At 36.2% G+C, this 13,558-nt stretch overlaps 1 protein-coding gene across 1 annotated transcript; it reads left to right on the top strand.

Annotated features, from left to right (window-relative positions):
• The first annotated feature begins 2,806 nt into the window (after positions 1 to 2,806).
• On the top strand, positions 2,807 to 6,940 carry LOC127664820 (cathepsin Q-like). The gene is made up of 7 exons (XM_052157005.1): positions 2,807 to 2,932; positions 3,214 to 3,336; positions 3,429 to 3,608; positions 4,338 to 4,562; positions 5,027 to 5,189; positions 5,918 to 6,032; positions 6,841 to 6,940. Exons 1-7 carry the CDS (start codon positions 2,807 to 2,809, stop codon positions 6,938 to 6,940), a joined length of 1,032 nt encoding a protein of 343 aa, XP_052012965.1.
• The last annotated feature ends 6,618 nt before the right edge of the window (positions 6,941 to 13,558 follow it).

The following is a 13,558-nucleotide window of genomic DNA, read 5'->3' on the forward strand; positions in this document are numbered from 1 at the left end:
TCTGGGAGGAGTTAAGAGTATGGAAAGGATATGGTAAAAGGCACACTGAATGAAATTCCCAACAAGAAAATTAAAAATAAAAAGAAAGCTGAAGAATGAAACAAGCGAAAGGCAGACGGAGCATGCAGGGCTGTGAGGTATACAGTAAGAGCTGATGTCTCCCCTGCTGCATCTGATTTCTATAAAATAACTTATGTGATACTTAAAAAAAAACACCTGCCATTATTTAACCATTATTTAGCATTGACTTAAATAGTCTTAGATTTTTGTGCCCATTGTGTCATGTAGGATGTAATGTAGATAGATATCATGTATTACTTTACTCATCTGAGAAAACCACCAAATGCAATAATAAATGGATTAATCAAGTATGGCAATTCTGTGCCATATATATTAAAATCTGAGAATATGAAGAGGAAAATATGACAGTCCTTATTGAAAAATAATATATAATCTTAATAGTCCCTCTTTTTACAATTGATGCAATTGAAACTATATTTCTTTAGGACTCTTGTAAAGAAAAGCACAAAACCAAGAGCAGTACTCAAATATGGACACTGACAAAAAGCAGTGATGGGTGCTAAAGTAAGGAAAGTGGAAGCAGAGGATTATTGTTTGGTGTCCAGAGCAAATTTGAACAGGAAATTCTTCTAAACATCTCTTCGTGGTTCTGTCAAATAATCTGTATGCTTTTAAGGTAACAAGAAGAGGTCCTGAAAATGGCAAATACAGGCATTTCCCGTTATCACAATGACACCACAATGAAGAGGACTGGTAAGTTTCTGCTTCTAAGTGGTGATTTAAATTATTCTCGAATAGAAAAGCCAGAAAATTTAATGAATCCTCTCATGTCATCTTCATTTATATTCCCTTTCCTATGGCTCAGCCTCGGATATCATTGTCTTATTTCTCTATCATTCTCCTTCTAAAGATTCTCATGAGATACATCCATGCTACTCCATAACTCCCAGATATTGTGTTCTCAAAAGATCCAATCATAGATAAGGACTAAACATGAAATAAAATATAATGACCAAGCCCATGCAAGAGATGGTAACTAAAACATCCCATTCTAATCTTCAAGGGGCAATACCACATACATTATACAGGAAACACAGAGAAGCAAAATATACAGTATAATGTGATCCAAGACCTACAGGGTGGCTAATTACATTTCTTTAACAAGGTTCACTATTTCAGCTTCCTGCTCTCCACAGTAGTAGCCTACAGCCATGCAAAAGGGACAATCAGATTATATCTCAGAAGATGCCTGAAGTCTAAATGCCTAGAGGCTTAATTTAATCACCAACACAGCCAATCAAAAGTAAGACATGATTGAGGGGCTGGCCTAACCCTATAGATGCTTGGGATTTATAGCTGGGCCAGATCCTTGAACCTGACCATCCTCTGACAAGTTGAATCTGTGGAGTGATCTGAGACCATACAGGACATCACAGAAAGGTAAGGCCCTGCATGTGGATGGGAGAACAAAAGGTGGGCTTGGAGGGGTGCTTTGGGAGAATCAAGACTATCACAAAGAAGAAAAATATATCCTAATGATCACCAGCCCTCTCTGTATGTAGAGTTGGCTTGGGTAGAGAATCTAAAGAGTAAACCAAGTTTCTTCTGGGTCTATGTTTGTATGGAATTCTGATAACTGAAAGTCTGATTCTGTCCAGACTTACAGCTGTTTTTGTGGAAGACACCACTTATACTAACCCATTGCCATTAACTGTTTTCAGCTTACAGGGGTAGATGCAGTAGCAGGTGATATATCCCTATCATGTCCTATGGGGAGTGTTGCTTTAGAAATACAGCAAGTACATAACATAAAATCCCATTATTGACTTACTTTCATACTCATATTTTTCTCATGGCTTGGCTTCCCATTGGGATATTATGTGACACCATTCATAAATAGGTAACAAGTGGGAATTTGGTTGTATAATCCCATGGGTTAGATAGAAATAATAGTAAATGATTCTTCCCACATTCTTTCTACATGATATTTCACAAAATTTCACTAAATAAGAGACAGTGAAAGACAAGCCCACGACTTGTTATATATTAGAAAGGCATATGATTAAAGGTGGTTCCAACTCTTGATTTCACTTTGAAACAAGAATCCAATAACACATGATAGAAGCCCTGATTTGTACAAAATATAAGTGATATCCTAAGACACTGGCTTCTCATTGTGTATGGAGATCTTTCTAAATCAAGATGTTGTACACCTAAACTTTTTGATGCTAGAATTCTGAGTACATGGTTTCCATTTGTCATGAGTATAATAACAATTACTGTGGGACTCAGATATAAGGAATCCACAAGATTTTTTTATAATCTTTTCAAATTCTGAAAAGGAATAAGACAAATTATTTTATTAACCATTGATGGCTTAATTTCTCAGGAAGGAGTAAGAAGACATTTTTTTTATTCTATATATTTTTTATTTACATTTCAAATGATTTCTCCTTTTCTAGCCCCCCACACTCCGAAAGACCCATAAGCCCCCTTCTCTCCCCCTGTCCTCCAACCCACCCCTTCCCACTTCCCCGTTCTGGTTTTGCCCTATACTGCTGCACTGAGTCTTTCCAGAACAAGGGGCCACTCCTCCGTTCTTCTTGTACCTCATTTGATGTGTGGATTTTGTTTTGGATATTCCAGTTTTCTAGGTTAATGTCCACTTATTAGTGAGTGCATACCATCATTCATCTTTAAGTGGGGTAACCCAGACTCAAAAGAAGACATTTTTAAAACACTGGTATAGTGATACCTTCATTTCTCTTTCATATCCAGGTTGAGAATGACACATGCTGTCTTCCTGGCCCTCCTGTGCTTAGGAGTTGTGTCATGTGCTTCAGCATTTGATCACAGTTTGGATGTCGAATGGCAAGAGTGGAATATAAAATATGATAAATCATACACTCCGGTTGGTATCCAGGAAAATGTCTATGGAGGCCCCAGAATAAATGTTTCTATGTACATGAGAGTTCATAGCTGACCCACCACAACCAACACTAAAAGATTACCTAATAAAAATCATTGTGAGCACAGGATGTTCAAACTCTGTTTTCTACAGTATGTGAATGTCAGCATAGTAACCTGAGATCCCTTCCATGGTCCCTAATCACCTACAACAGCAAGTCCTTAAGGTCAGCTTGTACAGGAGCTTAAATAGAATGAATTGTCTTCCATTATATTCTAATCCAGGAAGAAGAAGTACTGAAGAGAACAGTATGGGAAGAAAATGTGAAAAGGATTAAACTGCACAACATGGAGAATTCCCTGGGGAAGAATACCTTCACCATGGAAGTAAATGAATTTGCTGACATGGTGAGTGTGACATGGACTGACTCAAACTATGTTTTCTTGAGTGCTTTCATGGAGTCTATTTTTAGTAATCACTTACATATTTTTTCTTGAAGACTGATGAAGAATTCAAGGACATGATAACTGGTTTTACATTGTCAAATAATAATACAGTGAAACATCCCTGGAAACGTGAACTTGGCAGTGTTTTTCCTAAATCTTGGTCTTGGCGAGATGCTTTGCCCAAGTTTGTTAATTGGCGAAAGGAAGGCTATGTGACTCGTGTGAAGGATCAGGTATGACAGTATGATAAGCCTTTCTTGATCGTCTTCTTCTTCTCCTTCTCATTATTCTCATATTCCTTCTCCTCCTCCACCTCTTCCTCCGCCTCCTCCTCATCTTCATCCTCATTCTCATCCTCCTCATCCTCTTCCATTGGAAACCAGGCTAGCCATAAATATCTTCCTGCCTCTGCCTCCCAAGTGCTAGGATAAAAGTCATATACCACCATGTTAGGCTATGCCCAACTTCTTAAAACACATGAATGTCAAAACAGGACATGCCTATGAATTAAAATTGAATGTGAAGGGATTTGAAATTCATCTTTAAATAACATTTTCTTCTTTGAAATATTTATACACTTTACAGTGTATATTGATCTTTGCAGACTGCCACACATATTCTCCAACTATTAGATACTCCTCTCATTGTAGAACTCATGTGGCCTTCTATTGTCATTAATAACCCATAAAATCAATACCTCCTGCTCAGATGCCTGTGTGCCTGTGTGTCTATGTATGTGTGTGTGTGTGTGTGTGTGTGTGTGCGTGTGCATGTGCGTGTGTGTGTGTGTGTGTGTGTGTGTGTGTACTTGAGCTAGCATCCAAGTCCACTAGGAGACTGATCACTCCTTCCTATCGATTTATCTACCACCAGCTCTCCATTTTTATTAATTATCAGTGTGTCTGTATTGTTTCTTGAGTTAGTATTTCTTTATGGATGACGATATATTCTTCTCTGCTTAGGGACAATGTAATTCTTGTTGGGCTTTTCCTGTGACTGGTGCCATAGAAGCACAAATTTTCAAGAAAACAGGAAAAATGATCCCACTGAGTGTACAGAACCTAGTGGACTGTTCTAAACCTCAAGGCAATAGAGGCTGTTATGGGGGTACTACATACAATGCCTTCCAGTATGTTTTGCACAATGGAGGTTTAGAGGCTGAGACAACCTATCCATATGAAGAAAAAGTAAGTAGACTTCTTATGTTGTCATTTCAGCTCAGATTGTAGTGACAATTGTAGAGATAATTCACTATCTTCAGACCTCAGACTACATGGTATAATCGCTTTACACTCTTATCAGTGTTGTTTTTATGTATTCTTTGTTTAAGCTTTTAGTATGATGATATCAGTATAGACATCACATTTTTCCTTTTGTGTACATGAACAAAATGTGAACAGTTGTACACATAATTCAGAACTCTGTGGTACCAAATTTTCTTATGAACAGAATGACCTGTTGGTTTCTATTGAAGATAAAAGAACATATTTTTAGTTCCTAACCATACAGTAGCATGGTACTTCCTGGGATTATTTGTAAAACACCTTACTTGAATGTGTTAATTTGCAAAGTGCAGAGTATTCTAGTTTTGACTCTTGCTTCTAGGCAGTAGGTAGAAATAACTGAGTTTCTACTTCTTTATCTATTAAAGGAAGGACTATGCAGGTACAATCCTAAGAATTCAGCTGCTAAAATCATAAGATTTGTGGCCCTTCCAGAAAATGAAGATGTCCTAATGGATGCTGTAGCAACTAAAGGGCCTGTTGCTTCTGGAATTAATATCGTCTACAGCTCTTTCAGGTTCTACAAAACTGGTTAGTATATTTTCTTCTATATATAAAGAAAAAAATGTGTGACATCACTATGTCATGACAAGTTTATACACAAGCTGCTATATAAAATGTATGATGTCAATGTTTGAGTTTTTGGATTTTACTCACCCCAATGCAATAGTTTTGGGGACTAAATTTCACTGGATATGAACATCCTCATGATAAAATGTATTGGTTAGCTACATTTTCAACTTTTCTCACTTTGTTGGATGCTTTATAGATTTACAGGGACAGATTATCTGAAATCAAATTACAAGAAAGGTTTTTAATTAGGTACTCTATGTCCTATAAGTTTAAATGTGAGGTTCTATTAATACAAATACACAATACAAAGAAGTCGTCTCATATGCTTTAAGAACATAGTTATCAAAAAATCTCACTTTTGAATATATCCATTTACTGTGTAATCAAACACATATGTCTGTCTATGTATGTGCATGTGTGTATATGTAATATATGTACATACATATACATATTATATACATATATATGTTTGTATATGTACATATACTTTACACACTTATATGTAAGTATGTATATACATATATACATACATATATCAGTATAGATGTGAACAAATCATAAAGCTTAGTATTTCATTGTAATTCACTGAATTTCAGGATCTTTGAAAATACCTCCATATTGATGGTGGCAGTACTAACTGTCATGTGTTTTTTGCATCTCATGTCAGCATTCATTTTATTTCTCAGGTGTTTATCATGAGCCCAGGTGCAAACGTGCTGTGAATCATGCAGTTCTGGTGATTGGATATGGATTTGAGGGAAATGAAACAGATCCCAATAACTACTGGCTGATCAAGAACAGGTATAAACTGACAAAATTTTTGTATTTAAAAATCTATGGGCTAGAAACATTGTTTACTGGTTAAGGGTCTGGATACCCTAACAGGGGATGCATGAAGAAATTAAATATTGCAGTCAGTATTGTGATACACAGCGTAGAAAATTTGGACCCATGTAAGTAGAACAAGGTTGATTCTTGTTTTTCCATGTATACATGTAAGGTTTGTGTGCTTATCTGCATGTCTGTGTGCACATGTGTTTGTGTGTGTGTGTGTTTGTGTGTGTGTTCAAGTGCCTCTATACAGAGCACTGATTTTAACATTAGTTGTTTCTTAATCATTGTACAACTTCCATATTGAGACAGTGTTTCTAGCTAATCTAAGAATAATTATTTACTCTAGCTAGCCAGCTTGCTATGTGTCCATGTCCCAAAAACTTTTATTACAGGCACACTAAAATGTCAATCTGGCTTTCAAATAGCCCTGGGTATTGATCTCCACTCATTAATCCCTGAGCTATCCAATAACTCCATGAACTTACTAACAATATACTACTGTGAAATTTCCATTCTTACTCTGGTTTCTAGGATATCAGTGTCATGTCGGTGTTATTAATTTTGCCATTCATAAAACATGTTTTTAGTTCTGATGCACATATGGGAGGAAATTTTCATTCTCAGCTCTAGTTTTCACATCCTATTTAAGGTAACCCTTGATACTCAGGAGTAAACCTTTTGCTTTCTCTTATACTTATGTCGGCCTAATGTCTGTTATTGTAATATATCTATTGTGTTATTATTTCTACTAAATGTAAAATATGATTTCTTTCAGCTGGGGTAAACGATGGGGGTTGGGCGGATATATGAAAATTGCGAAAGACAGGAACAACCACTGTGGAATTGCATCATTTGCTCAATATCCTATTGTGTGAGCAGCCTAAGGATCCCAAGAAAACACATGGCATGAGACTCCATGTCCAGAGGAATAACATCCATTTCAATTCACAGCCTTTGATGAACATATTAAACTCTTGAGTCCCACAAAATACTTGACATGAACACGGTAATTTTTGCTCTCATTAATGAATGCTCATGTCTCCTCAAATAACTTTATTTTTACTTTCAGTGGTTGTGCAAATAAAATCCTTTAATAAAAGAAGAATTTGAGTATAATTTCTAGCTTCTATATATTTTGCATAGTTATTTTTTGTAGTAAGAAATGTAGTTCATCTTGAAATTGGGATTGAGTGTTGGTTTGGTATTCAGGAGAAAGTGTGGGTAGATCCTCTGAGATAGATGTTATTCCTCATTGGCTGTTGCTTGACTATAAGTTGTTGTTGTTGTTGTTAAAGTTCTACATACCCACCAGAAACCCTTCTCTGAAAGACTATATGATAGTTTCTGAATTGGACACTTTGAACCAACACAACTTCGCCCAATTTTAACTCGTGGCCCCTCTATGCAATGAGAGGTCAGCATGTGTTACTGCTTTGTGTTGGTCTGTGGCTCTCCCTTCTCCATGACTTCAATCATGCATTAGGTTCCATCCCATAAGTGCAGCAAACCTGCTACAGTAGGCTCTGCTAACTGCATCAGAACAGAAGCATAGAAGAAGACTTTAAAATACCTTCTGTACATGTTAAAGAGTTCCTTATAGGAATAATGAAAGAATTGATGAAGACAAAAAAGAAAAAAATGAATAGTTCAAAACCTAAGAGTAGAAATAAAATCAATAAAGAATTATCAAATTAAAGAAATTCTAGGAATAAAAACCTTAGTTATTTGAACATGAATCTCACCAATAGAAAATGAAGGAGGAAAGAAAAATCGTTTTTACTAATTTTTTTTATTTGCTTACCTTCCAAAATTTCGCCCGCTTTACCCTGCATTCTTCACCACATCCTCCATTTCCCTGCCTCTGAGAGGGTTCTCCCCAATACCACCTCACCTCGACCAGCAGTCCTCTTTCCTTGCGAATCAAGTTTCCATAAGTTTCCATAAGTGTCCTCTCCCACAGAAGCCATACAAGACAGTCCTCTGCTACATATGTGCCCACGCCACAAATCAGCCCATGTGTGCTCCTTTTTTGGCTTAAACTCTGAGAGTTCTGAGGAGTCAGGCTTAATTGACACTGTTGTTCTTCCTATGGGGTTTCAATCCCCTTCAGCTCCTTCATTCTTTCCTCTATCTCTTCCAAATTGGTCATTGACCTCAGTCCAATGGTTGGCTGAAAGTATCTGCATTTGTTTCTGTGAGTTGCTGGTAGAGCCTCTCAGAGGTAAGCCATGCCAAGTTCCTGTCTGCATGAAATATATGGCCTCAGTAATAGTATCAAGATTTGGTGTGTGTGCCTGAGATGGATCCTAAATTGGTCTGGTCACTGGGTGTCCTGTCTTTCAGTCTCTGCTCAAATTTTGTCCCTGCATTTCCTTTAGGCAGGAACAATTCTGTTTTTTAAGTTTCTGAAGATGAGTGGGTGGGCCCCTGCCTCAAATTAGAGCCATGTCTATCTACTGTGGGTAGTCTCTCTGGTTCCATCTCCCCAGTGTTGGGCATTTCATCCCCATTGAGTCGTGATAGCCTCTTGCACACCAGGTCTCTAGGACTGTCTAGTAGTTCTTCTTGACCCCTAACCCACACTTCTGGGCAGTCTTGGCACCCCTGCTTTCTCTCCCAATTGTTTATGTTTTGCCCGAGGAATGACACTATTAGAAGGTTTGGCCGGTTGGAGTAGGAGTGGCCTTTCAATAACAAGTGAAAACTGAATAAAGAATGCATTAGGACTGAAATGTAAGATGGTATTAAAGACTTTCTAGAATTGTATTCAAAAGTAATACACTAGATATTCAAGCATATGGGGGAATTCTAAGGCTGTTCAAATAGGAAAGTTCATACCACCAAGTGCCTTCACAAAAGGAATTGAAGTAACTTCATACCATTAATTTCATAATGTAAGTATGTATATAATGTAATATAATAATGCAAGCATTATTATAAAATGAAGAACTCACACCCAATTTTAGTAAATATCAAAAAATGAAACTGAAGGGTGAAATCAATAAAATAGAAATAATAAAAAAATAAAAATGTCAATGTAACAACAATCATTACTTACAGATATTATATTAGAATTAAGTGACCCCCCCCAAATTCCACCAGAGAACTCCTAAACCTGATAAACACCTTCAGCAAAGTAAAAGTATATAAAATTAACTCAACCAAATCAGAAGCCTTCCTCTACACAAATGATAAACTGGCTAAGAAAAAATTAGAGAAACAAGTCCCTTCAGAATAGTCATAAATAATATAAAATACCTTGGTGTGACTATAAATAAACAAGTGAAAGATCTGTATGACAAAAAGTTCAAGTCTAGAGTTAGAAAGACCAATTTGGAATAACAAAATCCCCACAATAGCGAAAACTATTTTCAACAATAAAAGAACCTCTGGCAGGATCACCATCCCTGATTTGAAGCTATACAACAGAGCAATTGTGATTAAAACTACAAGGTAATAGTACAGTGACAGGCAAGTAGATCAATGGAATAGAATTAAAGACTGGACCATCTTTGCTCCTGTGACCAAGCAGTCACAAAAGCCAGGTACTCAGGGAACACTAGAGTGAAAGATCAGTCAAGACACAGCCTGCCATGGCTCCACCTGAACCTAGGAGTTGTGCAGCCCCACAGCTGTCTGGGCATGTATCCTGCCAGGGAGCATATGACCTGCAGGGAGTCCCGCAATTAGAGGAAGTCCTACCTTCAGAGGTAAGGCTGCCACAAACCTTGCTCCTGTGACAGTAGGGAGGGGCCTACTGGTAGGCAGAAAAGTATTTTCCATGTAAATCTTCAAGTTCATCAGAAAACGTTTATAATTCCAATTCAATCAACTTAGGAAGACTGTTATGCCTACCATCATTATATCTATATAAAATTTTCCATGATAATCTTCAATTCTAACATGTTTTTCTACATTTTTTACATTTTTGTTAAAAATATTTTCCATGAAAATCTTTAATTCCATCATAAAATGTTTCTAGTCCATATTTCAATTAATTTAGCAATTTTTTAAATATCTACCACCTTACTCTTTGATTTTCCGTGAAAATTGTTACTTTTAACGTGTTTATCTGAAATATTTTCCATGCAAATCTTTAATTTTATCATAAAATGTTTTTTACTTCCCTTTTTAATAAAAAAATGAAAAAGAAAATAATGATAGCTGCCATTGTTCATTGAGTTTAGAGAGACTGCATTTCTCTTAGACTTACCACTTGACATTCTAGAGTTTTAGTTTACATATTTTTAAGACTTCCTTTATTTCTTTGAAGATTATGGTTTAGAAAATAATTGGGTGTAGAACTTACTGCTTGACTAAATATGATTAAGGCCAAGGTCAGAAAATCATCTTCTATAGACTTTTTTCTACCATCAACACAGATGTAATACCAGACTTTATTTACTATATTTCACCTACATCCAGCAAAATTTCACTTGTTGCTACCTAGTTCTGAGTTTTGATAAATGTACATGCTGATCTACATCCAGAACAATTTCCTTAACCCACAAAGGCCCTTGTGCTATCTCTTGCTCATAGTCAACATTTTACCCATATCTATTACTGGCAATCACTGGTAATTCATAGAAGCCCATATATTTTTTGTTTCAACATGTCATATGCATATACTTATGTATCATTTTAATGTAACTTCTGTTAATTAAAGGAATATGAATTTGGGATACACTCAAAAAAAGCAGTAAGGGGAAAGGGGCAAGTAACATATAAAGGTAGACCTATCAGAATTGCACCAGACTTCTCGTCAGAGACTATGAAAGCCAGAAGAGCTTGGGCAGATATCATACAGATGCTAAGGGAATACAATGCCAGCCCAGATTTCTATATCCAGCAAATCTCTCATTACAAAAGATGGAGAAACCAAGTAATGTCATGACAAAAACAAATTTACACAGTATCATTCCACAAATCCAGCCCTTCAAAGGAAAATAAGTGGAAAACACCAACAAAGGAAAGAAACTACACACTAGAAAAAGCAAGAAATTAATCTTCTTTCAAAAAACACAAAAGAAGATGACCACACAAACAAAAAATTACATCAAAACTAGCAAGAAGCAACAATCACTGTTCCTTAATATCTCTTAACATCAATGGATTCAATTCCCCAATAAAAAGACATAGACTAACAGACTGGATATGTAAACAAGACCCAACATTTTGCTGCATACAGGAAAGCATCTCAGTGTCAAAGACAAACATTACATCAAAGTAAAAGGCTGGAAAACAGTTTTCCAAGCAAATGGTCCGAAGAAACTAGCTGGAGTAGCCATTCTAATATGCAATAAAATAGACTTTCAACCAAAAGTCATCAAAAAATACACAGAAGGATACTTTCTACTCATGGAAGGAAAAAACTAGAAGAACTCTCAATTCTGAAAATCTATGCTCCAAATACAAGGGCACCCACATTAGTAAAGGAAACTTTACTAAAGCTTAACTCACACATTGCCTCCCACACAATAATTGTGGGTGACTTAAACACCCATCTCTCATCAATGGAAAGAAAAGGGAAACACAAAGTAAACAGAGACACAGTAAAACTAACACAAGTTTTAGACCAAATAGATTTAATAAATATCTATAGAACATTTCATCCTAAATCAAATGAATATACCTTCTTCTCAGCACCTCATGGTACCTGCTCCAAAATTGACCATATAACTGGTCACAAAACAGACCTCAACAGATATAAGAAGACCGAACTAATCCCATGCCTCCTATCAGATCACTCTGGAGTAAGGGTGGTATTCAATAGCAACAAAAACAGAAAGCCCACATACACATGGAAGCTGAACAATGCTCTACGCAATGATACCTAGGTCAAGGAAGAAATAAGGAAAGAAACAAAAACCTTTTTAGAATTTAATGAAAATGAAGGCACAACATACCCAAATTTATGGGACACAATGAAAGCAGTGCTAAGAGGAATACTCATAGCTCTGAAAGATTCCAAAAAGAAACTGGAGAGAGCATACACAAGTAGCTTACTAGCAAATCTGAAAGCTTTAGAACAGAAAGAATCTAATACACCCAGGAGGAGCAGAAGCAGGAAATCATCAAACTCAGAGCTGAAATAAACCAAGCTGAAACAAAAAGAACTATAGAAAGAATCAACAAAAGTGGGAGCTGGTTCTTTGAGAAAATCAACAAGGTAGATAAACCTTTAGCCAGACTAACCAGAGGACACAGAGACAGTATCCAAATTAACAAAATAGGAAATGAAAAGGGAGAAATAACAACAGAAACTGAGGAAACTCAACAATTATCAGATCCTACTACAAAAGCCTATACTCAACACAACTAGAAAATCTGGATGAAATGGAAATTTTCTAGACAGATATTGACTACCAAAGTTTAATCAGGATCAGTTAGACCATCTAAATGGTCCTGTTATCCCTAAAGAAATAGAAGTTGCCATTGACATTCTCCCAACCAAAACAAAACACAAACAAAAAAACAAAACAAAATAACAAAAAAAAAAAGCACAGGGCCAGATGGTTTTAGTGCAGAATTCTATCAAACCTTCAAAGAAGAACCAACACGAATACTCTTCAAACTATTCCACAAAATAGAAACAGAAGGAACACAATCAAACTCCTTTTATGATGCCACAATTTCCCTGATACCAAACCACACAAAGATCCAAAAAAGAAAAGAATTTTAGACCAATTTCCCTTATGAATATTGATACAAAAATAGTCAATAAAATTTTTGCGAATGGAATCCAAGAACACATCAAAACGATCATTCACCATGATCAAGTAGGTTTCATCCCAGGGAAGCAGGGGTGGCTCAATATAGAGAAATCCATCAATGTAATCCACTACATAAACAAAGTCAAAGAAAAAAGCAACATGGTCATTTCATTAGATGCTGAAAAAGCATTAGACAAAATTCAGCATCCTTTCATGTTAAAGGTCATGGAAGGAACAGAAATTCAAGGCCCATACCTAAACATAATAAAAGAAATATACAGCAAACCAGTGGCCAACAACAAACTAAATGGAGAGAAACTTGAAGCAATCCCACTAAATCAGGAACTAGACAAGTCTGCCCTCTTTCTCCATACTTATTCAATATAGTATTTGAAGTTCTAGCTAGAGCAATTAGACAACAAAGGGAGGTGAAAGGGATAGAAATTGAAATGGAAGAAGTCAAATTATCACTATTTGCAGATGATATGATTGTATACTTAAGCGACCAAAAAAAAAAAAAAAAAAGAAAAAAAAACACCACCAGAGAACAGCTGATAAACAACTTCAGCAAAGTGACTGGATATAAAATCAACTCAAAGGATAAACAGGCTGAAAAAGAGATTAGGGAAATGATACCCTTCACAATACCCACGAACAATATTAAGTATCTTGGGGTGACTCTAACCAAACAAGTGAAAGATCTATATGACAGGAACTTCAAATCTTTGAAGAAAGAAATCGAAGATCTCAGAAGATAGAAAAATCTTCCATGCTCTTGGA

Source organism: Apodemus sylvaticus, chromosome 14 (assembly GCF_947179515.1).
Source record: "Apodemus sylvaticus chromosome 14, mApoSyl1.1, whole genome shotgun sequence".
NCBI classification, from domain to species: Eukaryota; Metazoa; Chordata; class Mammalia; order Rodentia; family Muridae; genus Apodemus; species Apodemus sylvaticus.